Raw genomic sequence first — 16,219 nt, 5'->3', positions numbered from 1 at the left:
ATAAAATGAGATTACGTTAACTCTGTAACTCAGCAATGAAAAACGATATCACGATTCTGTAAATTGCATATAATGGTACATCTGAAGGGAACACATTTGATGTGTTATACATGGCTCTCAAATAGACCACTAATACGTGAAGTGACAATGAAGGACAAGGAAGACGAGGGCATCACTAGATTTTTAGTACAACTGAATGTGGTCTATTCCTCACAGTGGTTTGATTCGTCTAATGCAAATTCGCTGTAAGATATAAATTGATATATTAAATTTGTCCGCTTCAGATGCTCGAACGGATGCAGTGATATCTGTTCTTGGTGCAGAGCTACGAACTTGTAAACTTCATGCTTATATATTTTTAAACTTGCCAATTTTTAAAAATGCCTTTTAAAAGAATTCATGCCTTCAATCGAAATTCCACCTCTAACAGTCACTAGAATTTAACTTTCTCTAGTAAATTCAACAGATTTCATAAACATCAGCCCCGTGATTACCTCAGAAAAGCGTTTCTGCATTTTACAGTATTTTAGTAGGCGACATTGGAGTTGGGCCCGAGCTAATGCTTCCTCTTTATATCAAATAGAATCATCATCATCATCAGCCTGTTTATGTCCACTGCAGGACGAAGGCCTCTCCCTGCGATCTCCAATTACCCCTGTCTTGCGCTAGCGTATTCCAACTTGTGCCGGCAAATTTTCTAAGTTCATCACCCCACCTAGTTTTCTGCCATCCTCGACTGCGCTTCCCTTCTCTTGGTATCCATTCTGTAACTCTAATGGTCCACCATTTATCCATCCTACGCATTACATGACCTTCCCAGCTCCATTTCTTCTGCTTAATTTCAACTAGAATATCGGCTATCCCTGTTTGTTCTCAGATCCACACCGCTCTCTTTGTATCTCTGAACATTAAGCCTAACATTTTTCGTTCCATTATTATAGTTATTATAGTTATAATGAAGTTGGTAAAATCGGCAGTTTGCTTCGTTATATTGAAATTTGACCTTTTATGCAAATAAGTACGGTCGCCGATGGCGCTCATCAAACCACCATCTTTCTCAGCTCATCCTTGCGTGCTTTCACTCGCACCCAAAGCACACAGCCGTTGATAGAGCCCGCAGGGCGCGATAGGATCTTATCGCACTTGGACTTTATACAGAATATGACGGTGCTCTGCTTCGGTGGTCGCTCTCGGTTGCGCGGCTTGCAATTTGAAAGGTGCATGTGCAAACAGCCGCTTGTAATTCGACCATCTGCATCCGCGTAAGTTTCCATTTAATGTCTCAAATCTCCTTCATGGCAGCAGTAAAATTTTGTTATATTAAAATGGTGTGTAAACACTCCTCATCACATTGAGGTTTTAAATAAATGGTGTTCTATGGACCAGAAGTATAAGAGGGTAAATACTTTGTTATATTGAGAATATCCTTATATTGAGGTTTAACTGTATAAAGCTTGCATGGAGTTCATTCGCGGCAAAAAAGAAATACAGTAGGCTTATATACATTGTTTTATACCTGCATATAATTCGGTTCATAACTTGACATTGGGTCAAATGATGAGCTCATAAGTGATAAAAAGCTTATTTCATTTATCTGGTTCACAATGGTAATGACAGGAATGAAACAAGACAACAGCACACTACCGCATGCATGTAGGGTGTTGCGTTCGTTAGAGGTGCCAAGTGTAATACTGCAGCACAGCATGCTGGTTTAAAGTGTCAACTTAAATGAGATTGGCCAAATAAAATATTGATTTGGCTAAACTGAGACAACAAATTCATAGGCTGCCTAAAGAGGGGACATTCTTATTGACTCACCGGAAGTTAATCAGCAGAAGTAATCTGTACCGTGCGTTCACTCAGGAGCTGGCACCTTTGTGCAGCAGCTCATAACATAGAAAGCAGAGACTATTCGATTCATATTCGAAATTTTGAATATTTGTACCGCCCCCCACTTTGCAAGCGCACCTGCCAAGTCTTGCAATGTTATCTTAAGATGTCCACGTGTCACATATGTGCCAACTTTCCCGAAATTTTGCATAACGTTTACAAATTTTGCCTGCTATGATTTGACTAATGTTTCTTTGAATGTTACAGCACTAGTGCCAGAGTTGCCTCTAGTGATTTTTTGCACAAAACTGTGGCTGTAGCACACGGAGACAATAAAAACCTTTAGCTTGTCCGTAAACTTCTTCCCAATTACGGGATACCCGTTTACTGGACCCGTAAATGATAGTGAGAAAGCCTGGTAGCAACATCATGTGGCGTTTTGTCCAACTACAACACGTTTGAGCCGTTTTTGTGCTACATGAGCGTTCTCGGACTGAATGTTAGCAGTGATGTTGCCAGCAACGCATTACAACAGCAGTTAAGCAGAATATTGTAGGTGACTGCAATAGTAGCTCTCTGTCCTCTCTGGTTAAGGCCTTCGCCACAGTATGGCATTACTAAGTAAGCACAGCTGCTCACACAAACATCTCCGGTAACCCAGTCTTCCACCAGGACTAATACATTTACGGACAAGCTAGAACTTTCTAATATCACGAGAAGTTGTCTTGAGAAGACGATGGCATCTGCTGGCGAGAGTCTGCTGCAGTCTCAGTAAATGGCTTAGTGCATTAAGTACTGAGCATTGTCAAAAAAACAAAACAAAAAAGTTGACATTTCGGGAGCTGTACAACCCCATTGTTCATACAACAAAATGTCGAGGTTCTATTTTTTTACATTGGACAGTGATCCGTTGTATTGGTGATATGTCAGCACCTGACCAGACTATGTTCCGTCGTATGTCTCGTAAATGAGCTCGGAGTGGAAGAAATTGCTTGGAAGCCCACCAATTTTTCCTATTCATAAGCTTGGCCTTTCTCGTTTCTTTCTCGCAGACATGGTAAACCCCCACCACTGCAGCAGCTGAATTTCGATAGCTTAGAAGAGCTGCTCGAGTCGGTGCCGAAGTACTTCACCTTGTCGGGGGACCGGGATTCGCGGTCTGTCAGCCTGGTGAAGGTCAACAGGGAGCCAAAGGTCAACAGGGAGCCAAAGGTCACCGCGGAGGAGCCGCACTTGTTGGAGCCGACGAGGGCACCTTCTCCAGTGAACAACTCAAGCACGTGCGCGGAGGACACAGCTAGCAGCTTGGAAAGTGGCGTCGAGCCAGAGTTGCTGGTGCTTTGCCCACTGCCAGAGCCAGAACTGATGCAGCTATGTCCGGAGCCAGAGCTTATGCAGCTGTGCACGCTGCCGGAGCCAGAGCTGCTGGAGCTCTTTCCTTCGTCAGATGACGACTTGCTCGACGGGCCGATTCCAAGCAACTTGCCGTCCCCAGTCATCTGTCCAGAGATCTCGCCGGCTGGGGACCTTATGCAGTTCGACATGGCAGATAACGGTGAGCCTTCGATGAAATGTCAGCTCTAATGATGTTAGAGGGTGGGGACACCGAAGTGGTTGTAGTCTTCCTTACTCACTTTTTATCTTCACATGGCTGCCACTCTAGTTTTTCCTGTTTCAGACTTCGAGCAAAATGCAGTGTGTGCCAGCCAACGTTACGTTCCGTTTCATGCGTACCAAGCAATACTGTGAAAGCTACGCAAGTAATACAGTGTCAGAAATGCATCACTCCGCGCATGTAACTCGCCTGCATCATCTGCAATATCTTGCAAGTTTCCAACAGAATAACTTCTTGATGTGTTAGAACTGTAACTTACGAAGTTGATGTTATGTTACATCATGTATTGCTTATATGTAGGGACCTTTGTTTTCGGATAAAACCCAATAATTTCCCATTTTTGCACTCCGATCAAGTTTTATGAAAAATCAGGTTAAGCGCGATTTCTTCCTGAAGTTGTGCTTCTTCATAAAGGGTAAGAAAATATGCAGGTGCCTTACTCTTGTCTTCAGGTAAGAGTGTCCTGCTTGCCTATATTTCCTTTTATTTTAATTTTGTTCGTATGTGATTTGTCAGGAAACTCGCAAAAAGTGCGTTTCATAAAAATAAAGAAATTATCTTCCGGGCCTCGGTGCTGGTCATCCGTATCTCGGCTACCAGTGCTCGTTCTGCCACCGAATACGTAACAGTGCTACACAACAAATGATAGCTGCGGCGACATTGCGTTGCTCTTTGCTTGCCATCGCGAGCAGAGAGTCATAGTGGAGCCCAGCTGTCGCCCTTGTGTTGCCACCGGCTGTTTCAGTTGTGTGAAAGGAGACTAGTTTTTGGAGTGTTGCATCCGCATGTGGTGCTAATAAAGGATATTCACAAATTTTCTTATTGCCAGATGGGGGGCTCGAAATGTTTCATTCTTAGTTTTAGCTGACACGCTTGAAAGTAGCTTCTCGTTCATTGCTGCCATTCCCTTTGAAGTCACTACGTTAGGCACTAACCTGCCACGCATACCGCAGCTTAGACAAAAGTAAATTGCTGAACAAGACACACCGAACTGTAGCAGTTTGGTGCGTCTTGTGTGTCTATAACATCAAACCTCTGTAGCACTGGGTTTATTGTCTGTGGGCAACACTGGGCAACCCAAGCCAGCTGTGGCATCATGTGGAATGTGCACAGACAGTTCTCGACATATGGGAAACAAATGTACAGTGCGTTTCCTCTACTTCAACTGTCTCTTACCGCTGCAGCCGTGGTTTTTACATTGGCCTTTCTCTCCTGACTGTGCTTTTCAAGAGAAAGCGAGTCGCACGCCAAACCTTTTTTTTTTTTTTTCTTGTCATCCTCTGTTCCTGCTCTAATCCAACAAATGGTGCTTGCTGCCTGTGATTCAGTGTTGGCCAAAGACATTTAGCCAAACACTGTATTTTAAACCAAAACTCAACGAAAAAATTAATTCTTCACAGATGTATGCCAATGGGACAACCGATACATCAAAGACAGTGAAGCTTTATATGTGAGATCTCACACCCTTCTAAAGTACTAGGCACCTACATTCCAGTGCTGTCGTGACAGGCTGTTCTTCATAACGGCTTCCACGCACAGCATCGGCTTTCACCACCGCACCCGTACAAACTTCAAACTGACCTCCTACACGGAGTCAACATAACACGATGCAAGAAACAAAAATTGCTTATTTATGGTTAAATAATGCGCATACAAGTTTTTGTCTGTACAAACGAAATACAGAAGGTTACTTTTTATTATTATTATTATTATTATTATTATTATTATTATTATTATTACTATTATTATTATTATCATCTGGCACCAGACAAACTGCTTGTACATATGCGTTGAGAGCCAAATGCAGGGCCTACGGCGTGTCGTCTGCTACTGTGCTGGCGCGCACAACGCCTTGCCTCTTGCTGGCGTCGTAAATTTGATTACATCACGGTGCAGTTTGCCCGATGAGCAGTCTTTTGTATCATTGTACTGGCTGTTATCGCTTGTCGCAGAACAAACTGCTCAAAAATGTAAAGAAGTGCTCGCAGAATGCCTGCTTTTTTACGTGTTGTGTGTTTATGAGGGACTTCTTTGCATTTTTCGTGACAGTGTTTATAATGCATCAAAAGTCGGAGGAACTGAGGTGCACATTACAGCATGAACCTTTCATACAATGTTTTCATCGCTCCTTTTCCTTGCATGTCCGGTCTCTCTTGCTGTCTTCCTTGGTTTAGTATACTTTCCCTGCTGAGCCAATCCATTTATTGTAAGCGCACACCACTTCACTGCGATAGCAGTGCAACCGCCCCGTCCTAACGAACGGACGGCAAAGTTGTGTTCAGCGGCAAAACGACCTAACTTGAAAGTACAAGTAGACGTTAACACACACTACATGTGGCGCTGACTAGCTTCAGAAAAATCTTTGTCGACTGCATCGCATTTTCCCACTCAACACATAGCGCTAGTGAAAAAAAGTTGGACTAAACAGTTTGAGTTTGTTAGGTAAATTGAGATGAGTAGCACACAGGCACACCAGTCATGCATACGGTGTACAGTCAAAAATGCGACAATAATCTTTAAGGGGGCGGGAGAGGCGGCAGGCAGAGTGGTGTTAACGACAGACAGAGCAACTTCGGCACGGGCACAGTCAATGACGGCACGGTGGCGCGACAGAAAGTCCCATCCCAGGATGACATCATGGGAGCAGGAAGGCAGAACAAGGAACTCAATTGTGTAAACTACGTCCTGAATAACGATCCTAGTGGTGCATGCGGCTGAAGGTTCGATGGGCTCCGTGGTGGGAGTACGAAGTACAAGGCCAGAAAGTGATGTGGTGACCTTCCTAATCTTACGGCAAAGAGTCTCACGTATGACGGAAACCGCAGCACCTGTGTCGATGAGTGCAAATGTAGCGGCTCCTTCAACCTGTATTTCTATAATGTTTTGCGGCGATAGCGGAGGTCTTGGGCATTTCGACAAGCGTGCAGCTCTTGCCTCCGAAGCTGCAGCATTTAGTTTCCCTCGTTGGAAGGCGGGCGACGACGCATCGGCGATATCGAACGGCGACGCGGTGATGGTGAACGACGGGGGCTGAAGTTCTGACGACCGGTCCAGAAGTTCGGCGATGGGTTCGAATCAGCATGCTGGTGGGATGCAGGTACCTGTGGCTCAACGACGACGTCCTGACGCGGCAGGCGACGGCGACAAAAGCGCGCCACATGTCCCGCGATACCGCACGAGAAGCATATCGGCCGATTGTCCTGCGTGCGCCAGGGATCTTGTGGCCGGAAGTACTGAGGGGGCATTTGAGGGACAGGGAGAAGCGCTGGGCGCGGTGGCGGCGCCGAGTAAGGGAGTGTCGTTGGTCTAGGACGCGACACGACTTCAGCGTACGTCAAAGGTGCAGCAATCTGAGCTGGTGCAGCAATCTGTTGGACTGGTGGAAGGGCCTCTGCAACCTGCTCGCGGATGGCCTGCTGCACGGCCGAGGACAAAGGTTGGACAGGCTCCTGGGTGAGAGGGAGCAGCGAGAGATGGCGGGCCACCTCTTCACGAATGAAGGCTTTGATCTGAGGCAGCAGAGACCCGTCATCAGCCTGTCCGTGAGCAGTCACCAAACTGGAAAGGGAGGCCACTTGAGAAACAGTTTGGCGGGCGAGCGCTCGTTGCCGGCGTAATTCATCGAAGCTTTGGCAATATGTGACTACGGCTGCAACGGTGGTAGGATTCTTGGCCATGAGCATCTGAAAAGCATCGTCTTCAATGCCCTTGAGGATTTCTTTAATCTTATCTTCCTCAGTCATCGTTCGGCTCACGCGGTTGCAGAGATCTATGACGTCCTCGATGTAGCTAGTGAAAGTCTCGCCCGGCTGTTGCGCTCGGTGGCGAAGGCGCTGTTCAGCGCGAATCTTTCGCACCGCAGGACGGCCAAATACCTCCGCAAATGCAGTTTTAAAGTCATTCCACGTCGCAATGGTTGCTTCATGGTTGCGGAACCAGAGGTGGGCGACACCCGCAAGATAAAAAATAAGCTTGGTGAGCTTTGTCCGATCATCCCATTTGTTGTGGTTGCTGACCCGTTCGTACGACGAAAGCCAGTCGTCGACGTCGGTATCAGCGGTGCCACTGAACACAGCCGGGTCTCGTTCACGAACGGCACCACAGGTGACTTGCACAGTTGACGAAGTGGGTCGCTCACCGGCGTCGTCTGGCATGGTCGTGGGGGTAGCGGAGGGCAGAGTGCGGCTGCGGAGTTCCAGGGCGAGTTGTTAGGATAGTTAGGATACCCCGCACCTCCACCAAATGATATGGGGTTTATTGGCGTTTAATCCCGTTAGGTCCAGCTCAAAGAGCACCCGAGCAGTTCCAGCCAAACGCCAGCGCGAGGCAAAACCAGTGACACCGATCCTTTCGTCTTTCTCTTCCTCACTTCAGGAGCCATGCGACCACAGCGACGCTTGTGCTAACTTCGTCATTACAAAACTAATAACACCTCTATAAAAACTGTTATTCTCGGACTACCTGTTTGCCACTTCAAGCAGTTTGTTGTGCCGCGTGCCATAAAAACACTCGGCACTTTGCGGATGTTGGTGCGAAAGACCGGCATTCGTGCACCACAATGCAAACAAAGGTACGGTGCCCAGTATCGGGCGAGTCTTTACGCATATCGCCAGAATAGCGGACGACACGCCATAGTCGCCTCTGGCTCTCGACGCGCCTGCTCAAATTCTCTTGGCAGCCACGTGTAGAGCACCATGAAGCGCGGCCACGCACTCGAGTGTTTTCCCTCAAAGTGGACGACTCTGTACGTTTATTATCGACCACGCCGGCTGGCCTTCGCCGCACGAGAACCGTTGCCCCCTTGACAGCTTCAATGTAGAGTACTTTGGGGGGGGGGGGGGGGGGGGTTTGGTTGCTTGTAGGCGACTTTCATGCATAAAGGGTTAACACATTTTTGTTTCTCCCTTTCAGACACTAGGCCCAGTTCGGAGGCCGACTCGGCCGAGCTCTTAGACTCCGTGGCGTCTACCGACCAGCCCGCCAGAAAGAAGAGGCTCGCCGCCTTGTTCCCGGTCCCACTCTCGCAATAACTGCCTCCGCCGCCAAGGCTACCGGCACGGGGCGCACGCTTTTATCATTCGGGAACACGTCTCGGGGACCAGATCTGCCACCAGTAGCACCACTTCCATCACTCTACGTTTTTCCACGCTTTCAAAGATAAGCTCTTGTGTTTTGTAGCCTCGCAAAGTGTGGGCATCCACTAATGCTTGCATTTTTATCCGCGCCTTTCTTTTTTTCTTTTTAACATTGTGTACTTGTGCTTGTGCAGCATATTTGCTTCGTGTGAATGATGCCGGTGGAAGTGATTCAAGGCGGGGCCTGGCCTGCCACCAGTCATGCGAGACATTTTTAAGAAATGCGATATCATTTTATTTTTTCATTTCCTCTCATTTGCTCTGTCGTGATCTTTGTATAGTCATCTTTCTACGTCCTTGACTCTCCCTTTCATCCTGCCATCAGTCGTACGAGACTTTTTTTTTTTTTTAGTTTTCTTTCACCTTTTTTGTCATGAACTTGGTACAGTCATCTTATTGTGACTTTTTCTTCCTTTTTTCATATGATGACACTGCGTGTTCATAAGCGCACACTCTCGAATATGTGACCTGCAAGGCTTTAGAAACCTGCTTAGCCAAGTGCTTATTGCCTTTATGGTCACTGTACCTGTTGCAAATGTCCGGAACTGCATACGCTGTGGTATTGCATTTCTCATTATGGGACGGTACGGTCCACTGCAGAACTTTACGGGACACAGGATTGCTGAATTCCCACAAAGCCAGGGCACGTCGCCTTGAAATCAGAGTCTCGGAGTGGATCATTGATCTCTGATTTAATGAGTCACAACAGGCCATTGCAGCCTTCACAGTGGCCCTTTAAATTGGATGTACCATGCCTTAGCAGACGATAAATTCAGATGCATCGTGGAACCCGTGTCCCGTAAACTTTTGGGGCTGACTGTGCCTCTTCGTGAAATGGCAAAAAGTCTGACAGACGTGATGCATCCTGTCTTTCGATGTAAAAGGACAGCAACATTTTAACGTAACCATCGCTTTTTCCTTCTTTTTTTTCTTTTTGCAGCTGCAATCAAATGCAAATTGTTGTATACATTTATACATGTATACACATGTTCATGCATACATTTAGAGTGAGTTCTGTCAATATGATTGCGCAATACCGGTGTAACTTATTGTGCATGTATGCCACCTTTTTTAGCTCTACCTTTTTTTTTTTCTGCTTTCATAGTGGTCTAATGAAATGTGGACAGGACAGTCTAATGATAAAAAAAGAAGTAAGAAAACAAGATGATTCTACCAACTTTTAATAGAATAATAGCGTAGTTGATTGTTACCAAGAGTGCGCCATTTCACTACGTCTTAACACACCGCTGTTCTGTCAGTTCAGCCACAGTCTCACCATTTGGATTGACAGCGTCCCATCCATGTTTCATTATTCCGCGACAGTGCACGCAGCAAACACCTGGTACAGCATGCGTGCACCCAGAATTTTCAAAATGGACACAAAAGTGTTTTTAGACACTAAGGTTCGTGTGCGACGTATTTATATGTTTGCCAGATTTGCATGTGATCACTGCTTGTAACATGAAAGGGCTCAACTGTGATAAACAGTGGACTGTGTCTGTAGCAATCTTGTAAAAAAAAAAAAAGAAACATTCATCGCCCTTCACCTTCAATGTAGTGCGAATTGTATATACAGAGTGTTGCATTGCTACAGGATACATGTTTAAATGTTCTTCATACCTCAACTGTTGCCTCATTTGCATTGTAATTTCACCAGTACCTGCTACTTAGTGGTGTTTTTTGTCGAGTGTCACGTTTTGCAGTGCTACCTCTGTTTCATGTTGTTTCTCTGTCGTTGAACGTGGCCTTGGACAAAAATCACCACTAGATGTAACCTCGATGTGGAATCTGAACACTAAACGAGTCGGTAGTTTAGGCAGGCAAATTGTTCACATTTGTCCACTATAATGATACAACACTCTGTAACTAGTGTGGCTTGTTACTGGCATCGTCTGTATTGTGTAAGATATTGCTGTGTCACATGGTACTACCTCTTTAAATATGAGTTGTGCAAGTGTGATGACACAGCGTTTATTTCATTTTAATTCATCTTAAATCATAATTATTTACTTTATCTTCACCATCGTTCACTCATTGTATAGTCATACCAACATACATTGTCTCACTCACACCCATCTAAGCTGTGGAACACGGTTGCGATGTCAGGCATAGGGCAGTTCAGTAAGAATTATCACAAAGAAAGCAAAGAAGGAAAAATGGGAAAAGAGAAATGCGCTTTTTTGCATATAATTGCCTTCTGCATCAGCCTCACAAATGTGGCACAAGTTCAACTTTGGTGACTGTAGAAACAACTTTCATCCTGTTTTCCTTTTTTTTTTTTTTTCCTTTTGGCACGTGTTCAGGGACAAAAGTGTGTTGTTGTCCGTATCACCTGAAGGCCAAATCTGACTCCCTTTTGTAGGATAAGATTCTTATCACTGGCTTTGGTTTTGCCATAGAATGCGTGGCATGGAGCATGTAGATTGAAACCGGATGACTATGCCTTTTTTTTATTATTTAATTTTAAGGAACCACATTCAGTTGCATTCCGGGCAGAAGTTTTGCCCTTAAGACGACTGGAGAGTGATATTCTCATGATGTGCAATGTGCATTGTGTTAAGTGAATTGTAAGCTGTATAGTATGGCACACTCTTAAAGAAAACACCCAAGTTGTAATAAATGCATCACAACTGCAGCATTCCTTCGACTACGTCACAGAAATGTGGCTGATGTGATGTATTAAGGCCAAGCCATGCATTAAAGATTATCACAGGCCTTCGTCTTGTATTTCAAGTGTTATCAATGGGTGAATGCTAATTAGTTACATATTTCCTTTAAGAGTGAACCTTACTATACATGCATGAAAGGTCTATTGAGACGCAGCGAGCAATTGCCTTGTCGAGGTTTTGTATTGGATGTGTTTCGTTTGCGTGGAAGCTGCCATTAAGTGCTCATGACTTTTTTTTTTATATGTGTGTGTGTGTGGGGGGGGGGGGGGGGGAGTTTTTTCATACCGTTTGTCAAGCATTTTGCTTTTTGTGCGGTATGCAACATGTTCACTTTGGCTTTAGAACGGGCCTGAAATGCCTGTCGGACTAGACCAGATGAGACCTGCCTCTTGTGTTGAATAATGCAGATTAGCAGTTGACGCTCTATGTACTACACTGTTAAGGACTGCTGTACAGGCCTTGCATTGGACAGATGGACTGCTTGGTTTCTTTGATTGTAATCTGTGGGAAGAAATGTAACTGCGACTGGGGGGGGGGGGGGGGGGGGGGGCGACAGAGTGAAAAAGATTACCATTTTTGGCGTGCTCTTATAATGTCTGTTTTGCTTTTATGATGACCTTTATAGATTCCTCACATCCGACGTGGTGTACAGAGTTGTCTGCTTTTGGGGAAATAACACCTTGTTAGTGTTCAGTGTGGTGCAACTTGAACACATTTTTGTACTTTGTGGGGAAAATGAGGCCGACATAATCCCTGATGCAGACATACAGTCGAAACCGGATATATCAAATCTGAAGGGGATCACAAAAAAGTTCAATATATAGGTAATTTGATATATAAAAGAAAACTTTTATACAGAAATTTTCAAGGGGATTTTACAGCTGTTCCATATACACAATAATTCGTTACACGTGGGTTAGGTATATCCGTGTTCGACTGTGTATTAAAGGCCAACTGAAGGAAATTTTTGCATCGCTTAAAAATGTTTGTAGTAATAGTGTAACTCTTGAGAATGCCTTGAATGTGAAAAACGGGTGCCTCATCTAAATATGTACCTATATTTTTATTTTGCTTTATTAAGTACTGGCAATGTGAGGTAAATGGCGTGTTCAGGCATAGTATCTGTTCTTTTCTTTTTGTTTGGTTTCATGATATGTTCGCACAAGCAGACTTCTTCCCTGAATGTGGTAATAGTGAGGCAGATGGCATTTTTAGACATTGCATTTGTTGTGTTTTCTCTTGTGCTTGTTTTTATACGTTCTCACAATCAAAATTATTCGCTAAAATGTTATGCCCTCACTGCCTACTTGGTCATGGTGAAAGACGACATCTTTAGGCATAGTATTTGTTGTTTCTTTCAGTTTGTCTTTATGATATGTTCTCAGAACCTAAGTTTTTCACTGAAATGTTGTGACTTTTATGTTTTATTGGTCATTGTTAGCATGATCGTGGCGGTTGTTGTAGTTAGCCTTGGGGTTGAATAACGAAAGCTGCCAGTGCATTCACACAGACTACCCAATGATGTGAACAATGTTGTGCACCCTTCAGTCAATTCAAGGCACTGAACCTAGCCTATCAGAAAAGACCCTTTTTCTGTTTTGGTAATTCATCTTTGTCCCCACCCCTTCTATAATGTGTGCCTAGGTGTATTAGTTTGTGTGAACTTGCACTATCGTGGACAAATGACACAAGAAGTTAGGACTTAGTCAAGTGCATTCTTTTGTTTTTGCGTTTGCCACTTAGGATGAAGTTGGCATGATTCCGGCTTGAACGCTTTTCAGTTTGAGGTTTACGCTATTTTTGGCTACCGGAGAAGTAGCGACGCAAGATCACATGCTCACATTATTGCTCACGAGAAGTACTGCATGCTTTTTCATTCACATTTCATTTGTCCACGATGGTACTCTGACAGCTTCACTGATCTCCGTTGTCACAGTTGTGACAAACTTGTGAAGCAGCGTTGTGTGTACTTAAGTCATATGTCTATCTTGTCACGTGATTTTACAAGAGTGAGTCAAAGTGAAACTCATTGTGAGAGCTTTCCTAAGAGTAGCATTGTATATTCGTGCACTGAATTTCAGTCAGCAAAACCTTGATTGTCATCAACAAGCACTGTTGTTGCATCATTGTGAAATACAAAGCGTTTATTGCGACAACACAGTTTACGACAAAAGTTTACGGAACACGGAATTTGTGAAAAAGTTGAATTCCTGTGAGGCTTTGGCACACAGTCCCGAATTTACCATTTCGGTCGGTCGTAGATGTTGTGAAGTACACAGTGTTTCATCAAATTATAAGCGCTTTGCGTTAACAGAGTAGGAAATCTCATTTACCAATTTGGCATCTATCTCGTGTCCCGTCAACTTTTGTTGCACACTGTAAGTGGTGTGCCAACGTGAAAGGGAGCACCAGGTTTGTGTTCGGCGCTGGTAATTCTTGTTCATGCACAAAATATTCCTGAAACCTTCATGAGAGATATTCTTTGGCGCAAGATTTTATCTGTTTTAATAGAAACAGGCTTATTATTAAGAGCTCCTATGGTAGATATTCCAGTTCTGTCACATCAGCCGGATTGCTTGAAGGGGTGTCACTACCTGCAAGAAGAATTGTAAACCTAATTAATTAATCACCTTGAAGTGAACGACTCATTTGCAGAATTGAAGTCAAGCAGCAGAAATCTTGTGCCTTGCACCAGCTTTGAGAAATACGTCCACAAAATCAATGGTGAGATGCTTTGATGTTCCAATTAATACTTTAAGCTTAGAACGGTAGAAAATTGAGTTAGTTGGTAGGAATTCATGTTAGAAAAAAGCTAGGCGCTCAGACATGGGCATAAGAAGAGAGAACCGGACAACCATTGTCCATCCGTCTTTTCTTGTGTGTGTGTCCACACACTTAGCTTTTTTCTAACGTATAATACTTTGAGCACTTTGACGAATGGATTGCTGATGGGTGTCAACTTATTGGCACTTAACATAAAGTTAACTTGGAGTGTTAAAGCTAACTGTTCAACTCAAAGTGTCGGTGCATTTTGCCACAAATTTCAAGAATGTATTTCTTTAAAGTGGCAGCAAGCGCAAGACTTCTGCTAATCGGATATTACTTCATTACTGCTTTGCTTCGATTGTGCAATTAGGATTAATTACACTGCTTATAAATAAAATATTGCTATTTAGCCAATGTCACTCTGCAGTTTGTCTTGCAAGTAGCATTCCAACTCTTCAAGTAATCCAGCCGATGTGAGAGAATTACAATATCTGCCACATATCTTAAGTGTTTCCATAAAAATAAATATCCTGGTATAATGAATGCCAGTTAGTGAGTTTCTAGCTTACATGTTTGCAGCAATTACTGTTTGAACACGGGTTAGGTGTTCCCTTTTATGCTTTGCTGCCTACTGTAGACTTGTACGGGTCGAAGAAATGTCTACAATAGAAAAGATATGTTAAAATCAAATCAGTTTAACATGTTGTATAACTGTGGTGCAGCAGTGATATCCCCAACATTGGAGAGATAACTTCACTTTACTGAAAATTTAGGGTGTCATCAAGAATGTGGCTTCAGCTGCAAAGCATGTCTCATTCTAGGGTCATGAGAAGTACCCTATTGGGCAAAAGAGGGCGAGCCATGTAATTATAAAGTTTTACCTCGTTTTAAATGTGCTAAAGTTATATGTGTACCAGAATATTGGAAGACGTGGATGCGAGCAACAGCTCTGGTAGCGCAATCTTGTGGCAATCTGTTAAACTACAGTGTGCAGAATATTTATTGTAATGACCGACTGTCTTCCGCTTGTCCGCTGCCATAAATCAGTCACTGGTGAAATAATCATCACAAAAGTGTTTTATCATCTCCTTTTTTTGAGGATCACACAATGCAAGAATGTTTCTAGTGCATTGTAATTGTTCACAGCATTGCAAGATAATGCCACAAGCAATGTTGTTCCCCGACATATCTTTATTTAGTGTAGACATATCCATATTTGTCTAATACATCTCCATTATGGTTGAACTCTCTATGAGGCATGAAGATGAGAAATGCAGTTTTCATGTTTCTACTATGCACTAAGATTGGCTAAACACCATTAATTTTCAGTAGTTGCATGGGTAATGGTAATCATGGAGAAATTGTGGTTGTGTCTGCCCTACATTTGGCATGATCAGGCAGCTCATTTTAACCTTTTATTGTTGCACAACAGTGGCCTGTGAACTTTGCTCAGAAAGTGCAATAAAAGATTTGATCTAATTGTTGTGTCACGTTTGTCCCTCAAGTAAACCAGTGCAAGTTCAACCCCCCACTGGCATGTGGAGGTTTGTCGCAATACAGCGATCTTGTTCATGCATGAATAATTTATGATAGAGTATCTGGTCACGGCGCTGTGATGTTATTGATTATTTGATTGGCTTGAGGACCACATAAGTTAAGTTACAGCATTAAACAGTCCGTTAAAAAATGGGTCCAGCTGGTTTTCTTGTCTTGCATAATGGTTCAAAACTGTGAGAGATCAGTTCCCTTAGGTCATCAGTCACTTGGGATGGAAGCATTGTTTACTGGAAAGGCACAACCAGGTACAACTAAGGGCATACAAAACAAACAAATGCAAACAGGATAGGAACTAGAATCGAAGTAAGGTGAAATAGCACTATTAAAAGAGGACAGTGAAACAAATGCACACTACAGTGCAGTGTGTGTCTGTCCACCAAAGTGCATTTTTTTTTTGCTCTAGTGCAGTTGCACTGTTGTAGCTTACTTTGAAGGTTAACAGCTAGGTTAACAGGTTAACAAGGAGAGTGAAAACAATTGGGGGAAGGGATTTCAAATTGCTTTCAGCCTAGTCGAATTAACTATGCCGCCATTGTGAAGAGAGTTCTTGCTTTGCTAGGAAGCTATCTTGGTGACATGGGGAGTTGCAAAGGACATTCTCTGCTTACAAATGATGGGATCATTACGCCTAGTGCGGAATGCCAGAA

At 43.7% G+C, this 16,219-nt stretch overlaps 1 protein-coding gene across 2 annotated transcripts in view; it reads left to right on the top strand.

Annotated features, from left to right (window-relative positions):
* Positions 1-10,110, top strand: part of LOC119452829 (meiosis regulator and mRNA stability factor 1-like) — a 64,826-nt gene extending 54,716 nt beyond the window's left edge. For both annotated transcript variants that reach the window (XM_049667300.1, XM_037714783.2), the window contains 2 exons: positions 2,883-3,385; positions 8,357-10,110. In XM_049667300.1, coding sequence (XP_049523257.1) covers positions 2,883-3,385; positions 8,357-8,475 — 622 coding nt within the window. In that variant the 3' untranslated portion in view covers positions 8,476-10,110. The remainder of the gene's footprint in view (positions 1-2,882; positions 3,386-8,356) is intronic.
* Positions 10,111-16,219: the final 6,109 nt, after the last annotated feature.

Source organism: Dermacentor silvarum, chromosome 5 (assembly GCF_013339745.2).
Source record: "Dermacentor silvarum isolate Dsil-2018 chromosome 5, BIME_Dsil_1.4, whole genome shotgun sequence".
In the NCBI taxonomy this organism is placed as follows: Eukaryota; Metazoa; Arthropoda; class Arachnida; order Ixodida; family Ixodidae; genus Dermacentor; species Dermacentor silvarum.
Note: the sequence above shows the minus strand (reverse complement) of the source record. Positions and strands in the feature narration are given on the sequence as shown.